Raw genomic sequence first — 20,923 nt, 5'->3', positions numbered from 1 at the left:
CATCTCTCGGATGATTAGTGACTTTGAGCATGTTTTCATATGTCTCTTGGCTTTCTGAATGCCCTCTTTTGAAAGGTGTCTATTTAGATCCTTTGCCCATTTTTTGATTGGTTTATCTTCCTTTTGTTAAGTTGTATGAGTTCCCTATAAATTTTGGAGATTAGGCCCTTATCAGAGATGATATTGGCAAATATGTTTTCCCACGCAGTGGGTTTTCTTATTGTTTTGTTGATGGTTTCTTTTGCTGTGCAGAAGCTTTTTATTTTGATGTAGTCCCATTTGTTCATTTTCTCTTTAGTTTCCAATGCCCTAGGAGCTGTATCGGTGAAGAAATTGCTTCGGCGTATGTCTGAGATTTTATTGCCTTTGGATTCTTCTAGTATTTTTATGGTTTCCCGTCGTACTTTTAAGTCCTTTATCCATTTTGAGTTTATTTTTGTGTATGGTGTAAGTTGGTGGTCTAGTTTCATTTTCTTGCATATATCTGTCCAATTTTCCCAACACCATTTATTGAAGAGACTATCTTGACTCCATTGTATGTTCTTGCCTCCTTTGTCAAATATTAATTGATCATATTGGTTTGGGCCGATTTCTGGGCGCTCTATTTTTATTGCTTAAAGTATTACAAAGGGTATTACATATGTGTCCTTTTTTTCCCACCCGCCATTGACAATCCCCTGGCCTCCCCTACCCCCCTGGGCTCTCTATTCTATTCCATTGATCTATATGTCTGTTCTTGTGCAAGTACCAGGCAGTTTTGAGAACTGTGGCTTTGTAATACAGCTTGATATCTGGTATTGAGATCCCACCTACTTTGTTCTTTCTCAGGATTGCTGCAGCTATTCGGGGTCTTTTTTTATTCCAGACGAATTTTTGGAGAGTTCGTTCTAGATCTGTGAAGTATGCCATTGGTATTTTAATGGGAAGTGCGTTGAATTTATAGATTGCTTTGGGTAGTATGGACATTTTAATAATGTTGATTCTACCAATCCATGAACACGGTATGTTCTTCCATCTGTTTATGTCTTCCTCTATCTCTTTATTCAATGTCCTGTAGTTTTCTGAGTAGAGGTCTTTTACCTCTTTAGTTAAGTTTATTCCTAGATAGCTTAATTTTTTTGGTGCGATGGTAAATGGGATATTTTTTTTAGTCTCTCTTTCTGAAAGTTCACTACTGGTGTATAGAAATGCCTCAGATTTCTTGGGGTTAATTTCGTGTCCTGCTACATTGCCAAATTCATGTATTAAGTCTAGTAGTTTTTTGATGGAGTCTCTAGGGTTTTGTATGTATAATATCATGTTGTCTGCAAATAAGGACAGTTTTACTTCCTCTTTTCCAATTTGGATGCCTTTTATTTCTTCTTCTTGTCTAATTGCAATGGCTAATACTTCCAGGACTATGTTGAACAGGAGTGGTGAGAGTGGGCATCCCTGTATTGTTCCTGTCCTTAGGGGAAATGGTGTTAGGTTTTGTCCATTGAGTATGATGTTGGCTGTGGGCCTGTCATATATGGCTTTTATTATGTTGAGGTATGATCCTTCTACTCCCACCTTGCTGAGAGTTTTTATCAAAAATAAGTGTTGGATTTTGTCAAATGCTTTTTCTGCATCAATTGTTATGTTTATGTGGTGTTTTTCTCTCAATTTTTTTATGTGATGTATTACGTTTATTGATTTGCGAATATTGTACCATCCTTGCATCCCTGGGATAAATCCTGCTTGGTCATGGTGTATGATCTTTCTGATGTACTGCTGGATCTGATTTGCTAAGATTTTGTTGAGGATTTTGGCATCTATGTTCATGAGGGATATTGGCCTGTAATTCTCTTTCATTATGTTGTCTTTGCCTGATTTTGGTATTAGGGTGATGCTGGCTTCATAGAATGAGCTTGGAAGTGTTCCTTCCTCTTGAATTTTTTGTAGTAGTCTGAGAAGGATAGGTTTTAGTTCTTCCTTGAATGTTTGGTAAAACTCCCCTGTGAAGCCACCTAGTCCTGGGCTTTTGTTTGCTGGAAGCTTTTTGATGACTGCTTCAATTTCTTCCATAGTTATTGGCCTGTTGAGATTTTTAGATTCTTCCTGATTGAGTGTTGGAATGTTGTATTTTTCTAGGAATTTGTCCATTTCCTCCAGGTTGTCTCGTTTGTTGGAGTAGAGCTGTCCATAGTATTTTTTAACAATCATTTGTATTTCTGTGGGGTCTGTTGTTATTTCGCCTCTATCGTTTCTGATTTGATTTATTTGGGTCCTCTCTCTTTGCTTCTTGGTGAGCCTGGCTAGAGGTTCATCAATCTTGTTTATCCTTTCAAAGAACCAGCTCTTGGTTTCATTGATTTTATGTTTTTTTGTGGTTTTTTTTGTTTGTGTTTTTTTTTTGGTCTCTATGTCACTTATTTCTGCTCTGATCTTTATTATCCCCTTCCTTCTGCTCACTCTGGGGTTTTCTTGTTGCTGTCTTTCTAATTCTTTGAGGTGTAGAGTTAGATGATTTACTACCATTTTTTTCTTGTTTTTCGAGATAGGCCTGTAGAGCTATAAACTTCCTCTCAGGACTGCTTTCATTGCGTCCTATAGGTTTGGATTGTTGTGTTTTCATTGTCATTAGTGTCCAGGATGTTTTTAATTTCTTCTTTGATCTCATTGGTAACCCAATCAATATTTAATAACATTCTATTCAGCTTCCAAGTGTTTGAGTATTTTGGGTTGTTTTTATTGTAGTTTATTTCTAATATTATGCCATCGTGGTCTGAGATGATGCTTGGTATGATTTCAATCTTCTTGAATTTGGGGAGATTGTTTGTGACCCAATATGTGGTCTATTTTTGAATGTGTCTTATGAGCACTTGAGTAGAATGTATATTCCGTGGCTTTGGGGTGAAGCGTTCTGAAGATGTCAATTAAGCCCATCTGATCTAGTGAATCATTTAGAATTGCTGTTTCTTTGCTGAGTGTTTGTCTAGAGGATTTATCCAGTGATGTCAGTGGTGTATTAAAGTCCCCTACTATGATTGTATTGTAGTCGATCTCTCCTTTGATATCTTCCAGGAGTTTTTTTATGTATTTGGGTGCTCCTGCATTGGGTGCATATATGTTTACCAGGGTTATATCTTCTTGTTGTATTGATCCCTTTAGTATTATGAAGTGGCCTTCCTTATCTCTTGTTATGGCCTTCACTTTGAGGTCTATTTTGTCCGATATAAGTATTGCTACCCCAGCTTTCTTTTCCTTTCCATTTGCCTGAAAGATATTTCTCCATCCCTTCACTTTCAGTCTGTGTGAGTCCCTTCTAATGAGGTGGGTGTCTTGTAGACAGCAAATGTATGGGTCATTTTTTTTATCCATTCAGCCACTCAATGTCTTTTGGTTGGAGCATTTAGTCTGTTTACGTGTAAAGTTATTATTGAAAGGTACTTGTTTGTAGCCATTTCTTTTTTTGTGTGTGTGGCTATTTTCTTTCTGAGCTTTTTGTTTCTTCTTTTTACATCAGTCCCTTTAGCATTTCTTGCATTGCTGGCTTGGTGATGATAAACTCCCTTAGCCTTTTTTTGTCTGTGAAGCTTCTTATTTCCCCTTCAATTTTGAATGATAGCCTTGCTGGATAGAGTATTCTTGGATTCAGTCCTTTGCTTTGCATCACTTTGTAAATTTCTGTCCATTCTTTTCTGGCCTGATGTGTTTTTGTTGAGAAATCATTAGATAATCTAATGGGAGATCCCTTGAATGTAACTTTCCATCTCTCTCTCGCAGCCTTTAAGATTCTTTCTTTGTCCTGAACATTTGCCATGGTAATTATGATGTGTCTTGGTGTGAGTCTTTTCGGGTTCACCTTGTTTGGGACTCTCTGTGCTTGTGTGACTTTTTTCTTCCCCACCTCAGGGAAGTTTTCTGATATTATTTCTTCGAATAGATTTTCTAATCCTTGTTCCTCTTTCTGTTGTTCTGGCACCCCTATTATTCGTATGTTGTTTCGTTTCATGTTGTCCCAAAGCTCCCTTAGGCTTACCTCCTGTCTTTTAATTTTTTTCTCCAATTGCAGTACAGTTTGGGTGTGTTTTGCCTCCTTGTCTTCTAATTCACTAATTCGGTCCTCCGCTTCTCCTAGTCTACTGTTGATACTTTCAATGGTGTTTTTTATTGCAGCTATATAGCTCTTCATTTCTTCTTGAGTCTTACCTAAGTTGTTGATTTTTTCATCTGTTTCTTCTTGCTTCTTGTATATGTTGTTGATTTTTTCCTCCATCTGGTTTATGCACTCTAGGACCTTTATTCTGAATTCTTTTTCTGTCATGTTGCATGCCTCTTTATCACTTATTTGCTTTTCTGGCGAGTCCTCCTTTTCTTTCCTTTGGGGGTTTCTTTGTCTACCCACGTTTGATCTCACTGACATATCTAGACGTTGAGTCATTCAGTGGCTGCTCCCTGGGTGGCAATGGCTCCTTGGGCTCTGGTTGCTCCTCGGACAGTTGCGGTAGCAGCTGCTCCTCAGTTGGCAGCAGCTCCTCTGGTGGGTGCTGTTCACAGCTTTGGTGGCTCTTCTGGCTGGTGGGGGGAGACTTCACGTACAGCTGCTGATCCTCAGAGGGTGTGGTGATCAGGAGGCTGCTGTTGGTTGGATCTGCTGCATTGATTTAAGGGCACATAATACAACACAACAAGGCACAACATACCAGGCACTGAATCCACACAGATTCTGAACAAATCTTCTCTCTCCCAATTCACAAGGTCATTTTTCCAGGCTTCTAGTTACTTACAGGGCAACCTGTAGAAGCTACAGCAGGCTCAAGACGTCACAAGGGAATAGATTCCTACACACACACACAATCTTCCCATGGGGTGAGCATCAGTAAGCAAATCCCTAGGCAAAGCTGCAGCTCCCAGCCAGGGCCTCTGTAGCTCCCTGAAATCTGTCTCACATTCCTGGCTGTTTTCTTGCAGTTTCGTGAAGAGCCCATGCCTGGAGACCTGATTCAGATTTTTCGATTTTCCAACTCACACTGGGCGCTCTATGTGGGCGATGGTTATGTGATTCACCTGGATCCCCCAGGTAAGGGGGGGGTGAAAGTATAACTTCCAGAGATTTGTTAACATGATAAGAATAATTCAAAGCCAAATGCCACCCTGGTAACCCATGTTGGTTTTTCCCTGAGCAGTGCTTGAGCTCAACCTACATCCGTATCCCTTGGGGGCATCTGAGTGGTCCCTCAGGTCCGGGCACAGCAGGGAAAGAGGGCCGTGGGCCCCAGAAAACATGGGCTTCATCAGCATTTGGAGCTCCCTAGCTCCATGCCCTTCAGCTGGGCACACTTAGAGATTAATCCAGCAACGAATCTTGGTGTCCAAGTCTCATAAAGGAGAATGATCAACAACCGAAGGACTTGTATGCATCCATATAACCATAACTAATGGACATAAGACACTGGGGGGTAAGGGAGGGCAGGGGTCTGTCAAGGGCGGGGGGGAAAAAAGGACACTTATGTAATACACTTTGTAATACTTTTAGCGAAAAATAAAAAATATATATATATATATATATATATATAACTACAAAAAAAAAAAAAAAAGAAAGGTCCCAGATTGTACTGCCATGCAGTCATTGGCTAGGGGCAGCCATCTAAAATGTGGTCACTGTGGTGGATTCTCAGAGAGGGTGGTTGAGGGTCTCCATCAGCTATGTTCTCCATAGAAGGTTCTCTTGACAGAGACGTCAATGGCAAATTTTCACAGTCATCACAGCAATATCCAAATAAATAAACAAACAAGAAAAAAAAAAAAAAAAGGAGAATGATCAATAATGGTGGATTGGTCAACCAGGTAATGTCCATTCATACAATGGAGCATAAAAGCAGCTTCTGGCCTTCAAAATATTCATTAGCTTGAAAAATCATTAAATAAATCAGATTGGTGAAGGGACAGACACCAACGCTCAATAGTGTAATCACTTGGCCCTTCTTCCCTGTCTTGTGTTTTCTCTCTCCCTCCCGGTCCTACCCCTGTAGTTCCTGATACTCGTGTGTCTGATTCCAGGGGAGAACTCTGGGGCTGGCGCCCCCACCGGCTTAGGGGAGGTGAAAAGGCAGCTCCTCGTGGAAGTGGTCGGACACTGCTTCTATAAGGTCAACAACCACTTGGACGACCTGTACAGACCACGGCCCATAAAGGAGATGCTCAGTTCTGGGAAGGAGATGGTTGGTATGGAGATGGAGTACAGTGATCTGAGCAGGAACTGTGAGCACTTTGTCACCGATCTGAGATACGGCAAAGCTCACAGCCGACAGGTAAGGCCCTCTGTGGGGGGCTCCCTCTACCTTCTGTGGGTTTACTTGCGCTCATGCCACAGAGCTGACTACCCGGAAGAAAAAATTACCCTGAATGATGCAATAGTATGCTTTCTGCTTCCTGCTGGCTGGGAGTTAGGATATCAAAGAACAAATCTCAGGTCTGTTCCTCATCCAGTCAGGGTCTTCGAACAGGTCACTTCCTCTCTGCCCTCAGTTTCCCCAGGTGCAGAAAGGGGGGATGTTTGGAGGACCTCTGAGACTCTGGCCCCCTCTATCCCTTTAGGATCCTTTGTATCTGAGACCCACCCTAAAGGCAGCTCCTGATGCCCTGTGTGCTGTCAGGGAAAGGGTGGGCCAACACTGAACCAAGAGAGGTCTCCTAAGGCCCCAGAGAGCCCTCAGGCATGAAATGCTCAAGGTCTGTGGCCGATGTAAGAGCTCAAGAACATGTTATGTAAAATCTGGCATACCCTTACCGCTCTCCTCTTTCCCTCTTACCAAAGCACAGCTAGTAAGAGGCAGGAGCAGGATTCAATGCCCATTGCTCCCTTCTCTTTCTGCTGAAACACAGCACCTCCAGGGCTCACAGCCCCTGTGATTGGGTGATGGGCAGCCTGGATGGAAGAGATGAGGGGAGGGGGAGGTTAGGGAAGGAAATTAAGGATTTGATGCTCAGGTGGGGTGTTGAGGTGACCAGTTAGACATCCAGGTAGAGCTGTTGAGTAGCAGTTGGATGTGTGAGTCTGGAAATCAAGGCTGAGGTGGGGGCGGAGATAGAAGTTTCCTGGCTGCACTTGGGAACAGTACACAGAGCACAGTGATCCCTGAGGCCATGGTTTCCCATCATCTCCCCTCAGCTCTGTCACTACCCTCTCTCTGCAGAGGTGGAGCCCAGGTAGAGCCATTCCCACTTCCACCCCCAGAGCTCTGGCCCCAGCAGCCCAGGCAGGGAGTCCCCTCCCCTGTCCATCCCATCAGGACCAAGTGGCCCCACCCAGGAGACTCACACAGGCCCTGGAGTGGGTGGGACAGAAGTCTGGGGGTTGGTCAGGAAATGGTGGGGTCACATAATCGGGAACAGGATGGCCCTGAATAAAGTCATGGGGGAGAGATGGACAAAGAAGTGAATTCCAGAGAAGCTTCCAGGCTAAATGACCACTGTTGGATGTTGGCATACAATGAGGGCAAAGGGAAGCTGGCCCCTGGTCTCAGATTGGGCGGCCTGGGGTGAGCGCTGCAGGAGATTAACTGAGGTCAGGCACAAACAGGAAGATAAACTGATAAATTCTCATTCAGGAAGCTGTGGTGCCATAGACAGGGACACTGAGGAGCAGGGAGGAGGTGATAAGCCAGAGAAGGAGGAAAAGAAGAAAGAGGACCAGGAAGGGCCGGGGCAGAGAAGACCCAGTGCAGCCACTGCCAGCTGAGTGTCCGTGGACAAGTCCCTCTCCCTCTCTGATCCTCAGTTTCCCCAGCTGAGCAAGTGGGTGCTGCTTCCTTCCCCTGGGCTTGGGAGGGTGGCAGTTATGGGGGAAATGTGCCCGCAGAGCCTGCTGGGTGACTGTAAGCCCTGCCCCCAGGGCAGGAAGCTGGGCAACAACAGGAGGGCCTTCTCCAATGCTCAGGTGCCCTTAGGATGCTGTCACCTGCTGTCTGTCAGTTCAGCATCTTCAAGGGTCCGTGTACCGGGGCTGGGAGGGCAGAGTGTGAGGTGGTGGGTGTTGGGGCCAGGCACAGCCAGGGCAAACACAGGATGGAGACATGAGGGTCAGTGTGTGAGAGCAGAGAAGCTCAGACTCACCTGGACAATGTTGTGGGGGATGGGCCTGGGCCCCAGCCTCAGGAAGGAGGTTTACATACAGGCTGTTGTGTTAACACCCTCCAGACATATACAATACACCTGCACATGCAAGTCTGCATCCTAGTGTGAGTGTATGTACATGAAACACACAAAATGCCTATACACAATACACACAGACACACATACAGTACATACACATTCTGTACAAATCTTCACTCTTCCAATGCACAAGGACATTTTTCCAGGCTTCCATTTACTCACAAGGCAACCTCTAGAAGCTACAGCAGGCTGAGGACCTCACAGCGTACTAGAGTCCTCCACACACACACATTCTTCCCATGGGGTGAGCATCAGTAAGCAAATCCCCAGGCAGAGCTGCAGTTCCCAGCCCGGGCCTCTGCAGCTCCCTGAAATCTGTCTCACCTTCCTGGCTGTTTTCTCCCAGTTTCGTGCAGAGCCCGAGCCTGGAGACCTGATTGAGATTTCCCGCATCGGCTCCTCGCACTGGGCCCTCTATGTGGGCGATGGTCATGTGATCCACCTGGCTCCCCCAGGTAAGGGGGGTTGAAAGTATAACTTCCAGAGATTGTTTACATGATGAGAACAATTCAAAGACAAATGCCACCCTGGGAACCTGTGTGGGTTCTCCCTGGGCAGGGCTTGTGCTCACTACACATCCGTGTACCTGGAGGCATCTCAGTGGTTTCACAGCCCCTCACACAGCATGGAAAGTGGTCCGTGGGCCCCAGTAAAGTCGAGCTATGTCAGCATTAGGAGCTCTTCAGCTCCGTGCCCTTAACTGGGCGTGCGGAGAGATTTCATTAAAACAGCCACATCTCTGGGCCCCACAGTCTCATAAAGAAGAAGGATCAGTGACAGTGGCTGGTCAACTAGATGATGTCCGTTCATATAAGGGAGCACAATAGCAGCCACTGACCATCACAATATTCATTACCTTGAAAAAGTATTCATATCTCATTAAGTAAAAGATTAAAATCCGTGAATCCTCTAATCCAGTGGTTCTCAACCTGTGGGTCGCAAACAATGAAAATATATCCTGCATATCAAATATTTACATTACAATTCATAACAGTAGCAAAATTACAGTTATAACGTAGCAACAAAAATAATTTTATGGTTGGGGGTCACCACAACATGAGGAACTGTATTAAACGGTTGCTGCATTAGGAAGGTTGAGAACCCCTGCATCACATTGGCGAAGGGACAGACAGCAAAGCTCAATAGTGTCATCCCTGGCCCTTCTTCCCTTTCTTGTGTCTTCTCTCTCCCTCCCTGGCCTCCCCTGCAGTTCCTGATACTCATGTGTCTGATTCCAGGGGAGAAGTCTGAAGCTGGATCCCCCACTGGCTTAGGGGAGGTGAAAAGGCAGCTCCTGGCGGAAGTGGTGGGAAACTGCTTCTATAAGGTCAACAACCACTTGGACCACCTGTACAGACCACGGCCCATAGAGGAGATGCTCAGATCTGGGAAGGAGATGGTTGGTAAGGAGATGGAGTACAGTGATATGAGCAGGAACTGTGAGCGCTTGGTCACCAATATGAGATACGGCAAGGCACGCAGCCGGCAGGTAAGGCCCTCTGGGGGGCTCCTTCTCACTCCTAGACATCTGCTTGGGGGAGAGGGGAGGAGAGGGCTTTGCATCCAGAAGAAAAACTTACCCTGAATGATGCAAAATTATGCTCTCTGCTTCCTGCTGGCTGGGATTCAGGATATCTGAGAAGCAATCTCTGGTCTGTTCCTGATCCACTAGGGGTCTTTGAACAGGTCACTTCTTCAATGGCCTCAGTTTCCCCATGTGCAGCAGGAGGGGATGTTGGAGGACCTCTGGGCTCTGGACACCTCTATCCCTTTAGGATCCTTTGCCTCTAAGACCCACCCTAAAGGCAGCTCCTGATGCCCTGTGTGCTGTCAGGGAAAGTCTGGGCCAGCCCGGGACCATGACAGGTCTCCTAAGGCCCCAGAGAGCTGGGCAAGGGATGCTCAAGGTCTGTGGCCCATGTAAGAGCTCGAGGACATGTTCTGTAAGGTCTGGGCACATCTTTACCCCTCTCCTCTTTCCCTCTTATTAAAATACAGCTAGTAAGAGGCAGGAGCAGGATTCAATGCCCAGTGCTCCCGGCTCTTTCTGCTGAACCACAGCACCTCCAGGGCTCACAGCCACTGTGATTGGGTGATGGGCAGCCTGGATGGAGGAGATGATAGAAGGAGGAGGAGGTTTGGGAGGGAAATTAAGGATTTGATGCTCAGGTGGGGTGTTAAGGTGACCATTAGACATCCAGGTGGACCTGTTGAGTAGCAGCTCGACTTGTGAGTCTGCGGTTCAGGGCTGAGGTGGGGCTGAAGATAGAATTTTTCAGGCTGCACTTGGGAACAGTACACAGAGCACAGTGATCCCTGAGGGCATGCTTTCCCATTGTCTCCCCTCAGCTCTGCCACCACCTCCCTCTGCAGAGGGAGAGCCCAGGTAGAGCCCAGACCACAGAGCCATTCCCACTTTTACCCCCAGAGCTCTGGCCCCAGGAGCCCAGGCACCAAGCCACCTCCCCTATCCTTTCCCTTTAGGACCAAATGGCCCCACCATGGAGGCTCACACAGGCACTGGAGTGGGTGGGACAGAAGTCTGGGAGTTTCTCAGGAAAACATGGGGTCACATAATCGGCAACAGGATGGCCCTGAATAAAGTCATGGAGGAAAGATGGACAAAGAAGTGAATTCCAGAGAAGCTTCCAGGCTAAATGACCACTGTTGGATGTTGGCGTGGAATGAGGGCAAAGGGAAGCTGGCCCCTGGTCTCAGATTGGGCGGCCTGGGGTGAGCACTGCAGGAGGTTAGCTGAGGTCAGACACAAACAGGAAGATAAACTGAAAAATTCTCAAGTCATGAAGCTGTGGTGCCCTGGGCAGGGACACTGAGGAGCAGGGAGGAGGTGATAAGGAAGGAGGGAGGGAGGGAGGAACGGGGACCAGGAAGGGACAGGGCAGAGAAGACCCAGTGCAGCCACTGCCGGCTGAGTGTCCCTGGGCAGCTCCCTCTACCTCTCTGATCCTCTGTTTCCCCAGCTGAGCACATGGGTGCTGCTTCCTTCCCCTGGGCTTGGGAGGGTGGCAGTTATGGGGGAAATGTACCAGCAGAGCCTGCTGGGGGACTGTGAACCCTGTCCCCAGGGCAGGAAGCAGGGCAACAACAGGAGGGCCTTCTCCAATGCTCAGGTGCCCTCAGGACGCTGTCACCTGCCGTCTGTCAGCTCAGCATCTTCAAGGGTCCGTGTATGGGGCTGAGAGGGCAGAGTGTGAGGTGGTGGGTGTTGGGGCCATGCACAGCCAGGGCAAACACATGATGGAGACATGAGGGTCAGTGTGTGAGAGCAGAGAAGCTCAGACTCTTCTGGACAATGTAGTGGGGGATGGGCCTGGGCCCCAGCCTCAGGGAAGGGGGTTTACATACAGCCTGTTGTGTTATCACCCTCCAGACACATACACAGTACACCTGCATATGCATGTCGGCATCCTAGTGTGTGTGCATGTACATGCAACACACAACATATCCATGCACAATACACACAGACACACATACATTACACACACATTCTGTACACATCTTCACTCTCCCTATGCACAAGGACATTTTTCCAGGTTTCCAGTTACTCACAGGGCTATCTCTAGAAGCTACAGCAGGCTGAGGACCCCACAGGGGAAATGAGTTCCCCAAACACACACACACTTCCCATGGGGTGAGCATCAGTAAGCAAATCCCTAGGTGGAGTGGCAGCTCCAGCCCGGGCCACTGCAGCTCCCTGAAATCTGTCTCACCTTCCTGGCTGTTTTCTCCCAGTTTCGTGCAGAGCCCACGCCTGGAGACCTGATTGAGATTTCCCGCATCGGCTCCTCGCACTGGGCCCTCTATGTGGGCGATGGTTATGTGGTCCACCTGGCTCCCCCAGGTAAGCGGGGTTGAAAGTGTAAGTCTCCAGAGATTGTTTACATGATGAGAACAATTCAAAACCAAATGCCACCCTGGGAACCCATGTGGGTTCTCCCTGGGCAGGGCTTGTGCTCACTGCACATCCGTGTCCCTTGGGGGCATCTCAGTCGTCCCTCAGGTCCTGTCCCAGCAGGGAAAGAGGTCCGTGGGCCCCAGGGAAGCTGGGCTGCGCCCGCATTGGACGCTCTCCAGCTCGGGCCCGTTAGCTGGACGCGCAGACAGATTTCCCTAAACCGGCAGCGTCTCTGGGGGTCCCGCTCTCAGGAAGGGACTGCCTCTCAGTGCTGTGTCCTGTTGCTCAGAGGATGTCACAGAACAGGGCGTCCTGAGAGGGTTTCCTGAACACTCTCCAAGGAGCAGCTCTCCCAGGTCACACATCACAGAGAGTCTCACACAGACGCACACGAGCACCTGGAACCTTGATGGGCCGCAGGGACAGCAGGAGCAGGATGACAGCCGGTCAGAGGAGCAGGCAGGCCCCACACTGTGTATCGTCCATGAGAGAAAGGTGCTGGGATGAGACCGCGCACTGGGAGCACAGGGGCTGGTGCCCTGCAGAGCAATGGCACCCACACCTCGGACAGCAAGCGTTTGCGCTCTCGCTGGACAGAAACCGTCTCACAATCAGAAGAATCTGCTTGTCACTGACCAGGTTCTATACGCTGTCACCTACACTGACAGAGTGGAAAACTGTCAGAATTGATTGGAAATAGTAAGCGAAACCCACCTAATGCAGACGACACTTAGAGGCTGGGAACAGGGAGCGTGAGTGTGAGGACCGGGTCCTGCTGTGTGAGCGCAGGTGGTATTTCCTCAAGGATGGGTGCTCAGTGCAGCATCAGCCTCAGACTCAGCACATAAAGGGAGCCCGCTGGTTCGGGGGCTCTTTAGTTCCCTCCTCTTAGACAGCAAAACCCGGGCTCCAGGTCAATGGGATTTGGACACCACCAGCTGGAAGCGCTGTGTGGACTGTCCATGTGGCCAGAGCTGCCAGAAAAGGCTGATGATGCCTCAGGGTCCAATATCGGTTGTCAAATGGAGATAAGAGTATTTATCATGAAATTCCAAATGAGAATAAGTGAGAAAATATATGAAACTAGTGGCGCGGTGCATGAATTTGTGCACAGGTGGGGTCCGGCGGCCCCATCCTGATGGGGGCCCATTGAGCAGGGCCGGCCGTGGGTCTAATCGGGAAGCTATAACTTTCCCCCAGCTGAATGTAATTATTCTTTACGGATGGCACAAAGACAACCCACAACAGGACAGTTTTGCATTTCTCGTGCCATGAGATGAAGTTGTTTATGTGTTGCTTGCACACGTATATCAAGGTGAATGATGACCCTTGGATGATTTTTGCGTTCTTCCCGGGGCTCTGCCCTCAGTTCCCAATATGATCTTCATGTCTGTTTGTTTAAAAGTTTTTCTGTTTGTGAATGTGCCTACCCTTCGCTGTTGTTCCTGGCAGCCTGAGCGACCTCTTCGCCACCACTTTTAAAGAGAAATTGAAAGCTCACCTAATCTGTAAGGCATCGCAATTTCACAAAATCCCCACCCAGCCTCTCTATATTCCTAGCAAAGGGCCACCATCCCCTTAATGCTTAGGTTGCCCTTTTGGCTATTTTGGAAGGTCTCCTAGGGCTGCAGGCCATGGAGGGCGAATTCCAAGAATACCTTGGCTGCAGTATTAGCAGAGCCCTCTGGAGACTCTGGTTGGGGACAGAAGGGACTGATAATTATTTTCTTGTGCTTTCACTAAATTCACATGCACCAGGGAGCCAGGCAGTGATTTAGGGGTGGAGGGTGGGGTTTAGGGGAAGGCCAGCTGGGGGGCGGTGCTGGCTTGGTGAGGGGCCGGGGTTGTTCCAGTCGTTCTGCCATTCGGTCGCTGTACTTTTATTACATAGGATTATCACAGCAGAGTGTCTGAAATGCAGTGGGGACTAAAACAACTTTGATCTCTTTTTGAAATATACAAGTGCAAATATGAACAAATACCATTTACTACTGCTGTTTACAATGGATAAGCTATGGACCAGCCAATAATAGGGACTTGGTCAACTAGATGATGTCCACTCATATCATGGAGCACAATGGCAGGGGATGACCATCACACCATTGATTAACATAAAAAGTATTCACAGCTCCTTAAGGAAAAGAGCAAAATCACTGAATCCTCCAACCACATTGGGGAAGAGACAGACAGCAAAGCTGAATAGTGTCATCCCCTGGCCCTTCTTCCCTGTCTTGTGTCTTCTCTCTCCCTCCCTGGCCTCCCCTGCAGTTCCTGATACTCCTGTGTCTGATTCCAGAGGAGAACTCTGAGGCTGGATCCCCCACCGCTTTAGGGGTGGTGAAAAAGGAGCTCCTTGTGGAAGTGCTGGAGTACTGCTCATATAAGGTCAACAACTACTTGGACCACCTGTACAAACCACGGCCCATAAAGGAGATCATCAAGTTTGTGAACGGGTTGGTTGGTAAGAAGATGGGGAAGCCGGATAAGAAGATGAACCCTGAGCGCTTTGTCGCGGATCTGAGATATGGCAATGCCCTCAGCGGGCAGGTAAGGCCCTCTGTGGGAGGCTCCCTCTCCCTTCTGGGGATCTGCTTGGGGTGAAGGTGACAGGACTATGCATCCAGAAGAGAAACTTTCCAGGAATGAGGCAAAATTATGCTCCCTGCTTCCTGCTGGCTGGGAGTCAGGATGTCTGAGATCAAATCTCAGAACTATTCCTGATCCACTCAGGGTCTTTGAACAGGTCACTTCCTCTCTGGCCTCAGTTTCCCCAAGTGCAGAAGGAGGGGATGTTGGAGGACCTCTGGGGCTCTGGCCACCTCTATCCCTTTAGAATCCTTCGCCTCTAAGACCCACCCTAAAGGCAGCTCCTGATGCCCTGTGTGCTTTCAGGGAAAGTCTGGGCCAACCCGGGACCATGACAGGTCTCCTAAGGCCCCAGAGAGCCCTCGGGCAAGAGATGCTCAAGGTCTGTGGCCCATGTAAGAGCTCGAGGACATGCTATGTAAGATCTGGGCACATCCTTACCCCTACCCTCTTTCCCCTCTTATTAAAACACAGCTAGTTAAGAGGCAGGAGCAGGATTCAATGCCCAGTGCTCCCTGCTCTTTCTGCTGAACCACAGCACCTCCAGGACTCACAGCCCCTGTGATTGGGTGATGGGCAGCCTGGATGGAGGAGATGAGGGGAGGAGGAGCAGGTTTGGGAGGGAAATTAAGGATTTGATGCTCAGGTGGGGTGTTGAGGTGACCAGTTAGACAACCAGGTGATCCTGTTGAGTAGCAGTTGGACCTGCAAGTCTGGAGTTCAGGCTGAGGTGGGGGCGGAGGTAGAAGTTTCCCAGCTGCACTTGGGAAGAGTACACAGAGCACAGTGATCCCTGAGGCCATGGTTTCCCATTGTCTCCCCTCAGCTCTGCCACCACCTCCCTCTGCAGAGGGAGAGCCCAGGTAGAGTCCATATCACAGAGCCATTTCCACGTTCACCCTCAGAGCTCTGGCACCAGGAGCCCAGGCACGAAACCCCTCCACTTTCCGCCCCATTATGACCAAATGGCCCCACCAGGGAGGCTCACTCTGGCCCTGGAGTGGGTGGGATAGAAGTCTGGGGGTTGGTCTGGAAAACATGGGGTCACATAATTGGGAACAGGATGGCCCTGAATGAAGTCATCGGGGAAAGATGAACAAAGGAGTGAATTCCAGAGAAGCTTCCAGGCTAAATGACCACTGTTGGATGTTGGCGTGGAATGAGGGCAAAGGGAAGCTGGCCCCTGGTCTCAGATTGGGCGGCCTGGGGTGAGCACTGCATGAGGTTAGCTGAGGTCAGGCCCAAACAGGAAGATAAACTGAAAAATTCTCAAGTCATGAAGCTGTGGCTCCCTGGGCAGGGACACTGAGGTGCAGGGATGAGGTGGTACAGCAGGAAGGGATGGAGGGAAGGGGACCAGGAAGGGGCGGGGTAGTGAAGACCCAGTGCAGCCACTGCCAGCTGAGTGTCCCTGAGCAAGTCCCTCTCCCTCTCTGATCCTCAGTTTCCCCAGCTGAGCAAAGGATGCTGCTTCCTTCCCCTGGGCTGGGAGGGTGGCTGTTTTGGGGGAAATGTGCCAGCAGATCCTGCTGCCTAAGTGTGTGAGCCCCACCTGCCCCCAACCTGACCAGTGCAGGAAGCTAGGCAGCCACACTAGGCCCCCTGGAAGGCTTGGTGACTCGTAGGGTGCTGTCATTTCCTGTCTCTGGTTGGCATCTCCAGGGGTGGGTGTCTCCGGGCTGGAGGAGGCCCGTGTTGCAGCTAAGCACAGCCAGGCCAGAGGCGTGATGGAGACATGAGGGCAGTGTGTGAGGGCCGAGACTCTCAGACTCACCTGCCCCACGTTGTTGGGGATGGTCCTGGGGCCCCAGCCTCAGGGAAGGGGTTCTACATGCAGCCTGTCATGTCATTACAATCAGGACACATGTGCATCCCACCTGCATATACACGTCTGTATCCACTGTGTGTGTGCATGTACGCACAACACACACACACACACACACACACACACACACACACTCACATCCTATGCCACCCGGACCGTGCTCCTTTCCCCATCCCAGAAGTTCGTTTTCCCGGGTTCTAGCTCCTGGTTCCCCTCAGAAAGACAAGGGATTCCCTGGGTGACAGATGATGAACAGCAGCCTGGGGTCCCCAGGCCGTGCTGCAGCTCCTGCCAGGGTCTCTGCTGTTGGCTGGCAGCCTGTCTACCATCTCTGGTTTTCCTCTTACAGTTGGTTGAAGATCCCAGGCCTGGAGACATGATTGAGATCTCTCACAGGCTCTACCGTGACTGGGCGCTCTATGTGGGCGATGGTTATGTGATCCATCTGACTGCTCCAGGTAAGGCCTGTTGGAAGCAGGATTCACCAAGGCTTTGGCTTTGTTAATAAGCTAATGAGAGCAGTTGGAATGAAAGCCCAGCACAGGAGCCTGAGTTGGGAGACACGTACTCTCTGCGCAGAGCTCACGCCGGGCATAGTCCAAACCCAGCCCCTGTGCCCACAGGGTCCACAGCCGCTGGGCTGCTTCAGCACCTGGACCCGCAGGCAGGGCTGGCTCCCTCTGTACCTGGGGCTCCGATGATGTGACTTAAAGCAGCAAAGTTCATCAAGAGCTCACAGTCCAGGTCTTACACAGGAAGCGCCCTCCGTGTTGTGGTTTTCGAAAGCGTGTGATTTCACAAACTCGGTGTCTTAGTATTTAAAATAGACTAGAGGCCCGGTGCACAAAATTCATGCATGAGGGGTGGGGGGATTATGTGTCCCTCAGCCCAGTCTGCACTCTCTCCAATCTGGGACCCCTTGAGGGTAGTCGGACATCCCTCTCACAATCCACAACTGTTGGCTCCCAACCGCTCGCCTGCCTGCCTGCCTGATTGCCCCTAACCACTTCTGCCTGCCAGCCTGATCACCCCCTAACCACTCCCCTGCCAGCCTGATCAATGCCTAACTGCTCCCCTGCCAGTCTGATTGCCCTAACTGCCCTCCCCTGCTGGCCTGGTCACCCCTAACTGCCCTCCCCTGATGGCCTGGTTACCCCTAACTGCCCTCCCCTGCCGGCTGGTTGCCCCCAACTGCCCTCCCCTTCTGGCCTGGTCGCCCCCAACTGCCCTCCCCTGCAGGCCTCGTCCCCCACACTGCCCTCCCCTGCCAACCTGGTCACCCCAAAATGTCCTCCCCTGCTGGCCTGGTCACCCCCAACTGTCCTCTACTACAGGCCTGGTCACCCCTAACTGCCCTACCCTGCCGGCCTGGTTGCCCTGAACTGCCCTCCCCAGCAGGCCTGGTCCCCCCTAACTGCCCTCCCCTGCAGAGCTAGTCGCCCCCAACTGCCCTCATCTGCTGGCCTGGTCACACCTAACTGCCCTCCCCTGCAGGCCTGGTTCCCCCCAACTGCCCTCCCCTGCAGGCCTGATCATCCACAACTGCCCTCCCCTGCTGGCCAAGTTGTGGTGGCCATCTTGTGTCCACATGGAGGTGGCCATCTTGTGTGTTGGAGTGATGGTCAATTTGCATATCACCTCTTTATTAGATAATATGCTGCTTAGCAGAAGCAGCTTTCAAAGTGCCCACCCAAAGGGAAAATTCTCATGAAAATGTATAGCAAGCACCTGGTAATAGTTCATCTACCTCATAAATAAGGCAGAAGTAGGACGATGACGAGCCGGTTAGCAGGAGAACAAACGGAACTGACGCATGGTCCATGCAGACCACCAAGGTGGCTGGAATAAGCCTGCTACATTAGATGCAAACTGGCTCGTGTCCCACAGAGCAATGGCAACGTAACCTTTGATGCTCTCTCTTCATCCAGGGAAAAATAATTGTCATCAATGTGGGAATGCTACTTCTGCATCTTATGTGTTTCCCACAAGTCATCATTTGTCCTGACGGTGTTGGAGGGACATAGGGATTTAGTATAAAATGTTAATCAACCCATTTTACCCAGATGACACTTAGGGGCCTTGTAGGAGAGAGCATGACTGCGAGGACATGTGGTCCCTTTTATATCTGATCTCCCAGGTGTGGACAGGTTTTCTTAAGAGGATGGATTCCAAGTGCAACCTTCATCCTTGAGATTAGAAACAGATAGTAGTGTGCTTACTTAGCGTGCTCATTAGTTACTCTTCCTCTTAGAAAACACACCAGGACTCACTATTAGGATGGACTTGGGCCCCACCAGTGTTGCTCAGTGGTTGAGCATCGATCGACCCATGAACCAGGCGGTCAGGGTTCGATTCCCCGTCAGGGCTCATGCCTGGGTTGCAGGCTCGACCCCAGATAGGGGGTGTGCAGGAAGCAGCCACTTGATGATTCTCTCATCATTGATGTTTCTAACTCTCTCTCCCTCTCCCTTCCTCTCTCTGAAATCAATAAAGACATATTTTTTTAAAAAAAAAAAAAAGAATGGGATTGGGAGTCCATCAGCTGAGAGCTCTTCTGTGGACTCTCCCTGCACCCGGCACTGTGCCAGGTCATGGGACAGGAGACACGGATGTGCAGGCCTCCCTAGGCCTCAGCTCCGTGCAGGTGAAGGAGCCTGGCCTTCGGAGCTTGAGAGAGGACGTGTCACATTGTGGTTCTAGGAGCTCTCGCAGCACAGCATTAACAGATGTGACTGTTAATGTCCTCTGGGCCCCATATTGGTTGCTAAATGGAGATGATGATATTTTCCTTGAAGGGTACAACGAGAATTAAGTTAGACAATCTATGAAAATAGATCTGATTCTGAAGCACACCTGGTTATGAAGATGCACAGGTATATCAGTATATTCCTAACAGAACTGCTTCTCATGGCTCAGCTTTCCATCAACCCAAATGCTCAGTAAAAGGCCATGGGTCACATTCACAGAACACTATGACATTGTCTTGTGACCCAGCCATTGACAATCATGTCATTTACGACATGTGAAAATAATTCAGGACACCCTGCTCAGGAAAAGAACAGAATATGTGACTCTTCGCATCCTTCCTGGGAAAAGTTACCACGCAAATCACCATAACTGGTAGGGTTTGTGCCTTTTGTCTCCTGCCATCGTCTCCCTATCTCACCTGCCTGTGATTCGCTCTGTGGTTCCAGGTGAATCGCGCAGTATTGGGCCCTTCAACATGCCTATGTTTCTGAGTGGCAGGGCTGAGGTCACAAAAGAACCTCTGCAGAAGGTGGCTGCCGGCTGTCCCTACAAGGTCAACAACCACTTGGACCATAAGTACAGACCCCGGGCTGTGCATGAGATCATCACTTCTGCCACGGAGATGATTAGTAACCAGAAGACTTACTCAATTCTTCGTGAAAATAGCGAACGTTTTGTTGCTGATCTGAGATATGGCTTGCCCCGCCGTGAGTTGGTAAGGCCCTTCAAGGGGTGACCCTTTACCCTCTGGAGTTCTTCCTAGAGTGGGAAAATGGGTGGGGTTTGGGGAAACCACCAGTGAAGCCTGCATGGTATTTGTTAATTAATACTACAGCATTAATTCTCACAGTAATACTACAGCATTAATTCTCACAGTAATACTACAGCATTAATTCTCACAGTAATACTACAGCATTAATTCTTACAGTAATACTACAGCATCGATTCTCATAACGACCCTACAGTATTAATTCTCACAGTAAATATGCAGCAGTCATTCTCACAGTTATACTGCGATATTGGATCTCACAGTGATGCTGCAGTATTGGTTCTCACAGTGAGGCTGCAGTATTAATTCTCACAGTGATGCTGCAGTATTGGTTCTCACAGTGATGCTGCAGTATTGGTTCTCACAGTGATGCTGCAGTATTGGTTCTCACAGTGATGCTGCAGTATTGGTTCTCACAGTGATGCTGCAGTATTGGTTCTCACAGTGATGCTGCAGTATTGGTTCTCACAGTGATGCTGCAGTATTGGTTCTCACAGTGATGCTAGAGTGTCCAGCATGTGAGAGCTGTCGGCTCACTAAGTCCTGACCATCAGCCATGGGGGACACAGAGTTCAGGCAACTTCTCCAACGTGTCAGACATGAGGTGAGGAGTGAACCTGGGTGTATCCATCCCTGAAGAGCACTTTCAGTCTGGAAGCACATTCCAAGGGATGCTCAGCCCAGGACAGTGCTGTGGGCCCCAGTGCTCTGAAAGTCACGGACAGCCAGTCCGGTCTCACACTGCGGCTGCCCAGCCGGGAGACCTTCTTCAGGGCCCTTCACCCAAGTGTGTCAGGACCAGAGATCTGGCCTTGTCCTGAGTGTAGAGGTGCTGGGCAGTCTGGTCCTCATGTCCTTCTCTTACCATCCCCCGTAGATCCCAAACCAGAGGCGCTGGCAG

The 20,923-nt window shown here is 49.3% G+C and overlaps 1 protein-coding gene across 1 annotated transcript in view; it reads left to right on the top strand.

The window, feature by feature from the left end:
- LOC139018666 (uncharacterized) overlaps positions 1-20,923 on the top strand; it is a 66,898-nt gene that overhangs the window by 40,568 nt on the left and 5,407 nt on the right. The window contains exons 18-25 of the mRNA XM_070427318.1: positions 4,936-5,044; positions 6,025-6,275; positions 8,525-8,633; positions 9,417-9,667; positions 11,932-12,040; positions 14,391-14,641; positions 16,855-16,963; positions 19,700-19,968. Of these exons, the coding sequence (XP_070283419.1) occupies positions 4,936-5,044; positions 6,025-6,275; positions 8,525-8,633; positions 9,417-9,667; positions 11,932-12,040; positions 14,391-14,641; positions 16,855-16,963; positions 19,700-19,968 (1,458 nt within the window). The remainder of the gene's footprint in view (positions 1-4,935; positions 5,045-6,024; positions 6,276-8,524; positions 8,634-9,416; positions 9,668-11,931; positions 12,041-14,390; positions 14,642-16,854; positions 16,964-19,699; positions 19,969-20,923) is intronic.

Source organism: Myotis yumanensis, unplaced genomic scaffold, assembly GCF_028538775.1.
Source record: "Myotis yumanensis isolate MYYU_CA2020_CCGP unplaced genomic scaffold, mMyoYum1.0.hap1 SCAF_10, whole genome shotgun sequence".
Taxonomy (NCBI): domain Eukaryota; kingdom Metazoa; phylum Chordata; class Mammalia; order Chiroptera; family Vespertilionidae; genus Myotis; species Myotis yumanensis.
The sequence above is the reverse complement of the archived record's forward strand: the minus strand, read 5'-3'. Positions and strand labels throughout refer to the sequence as shown.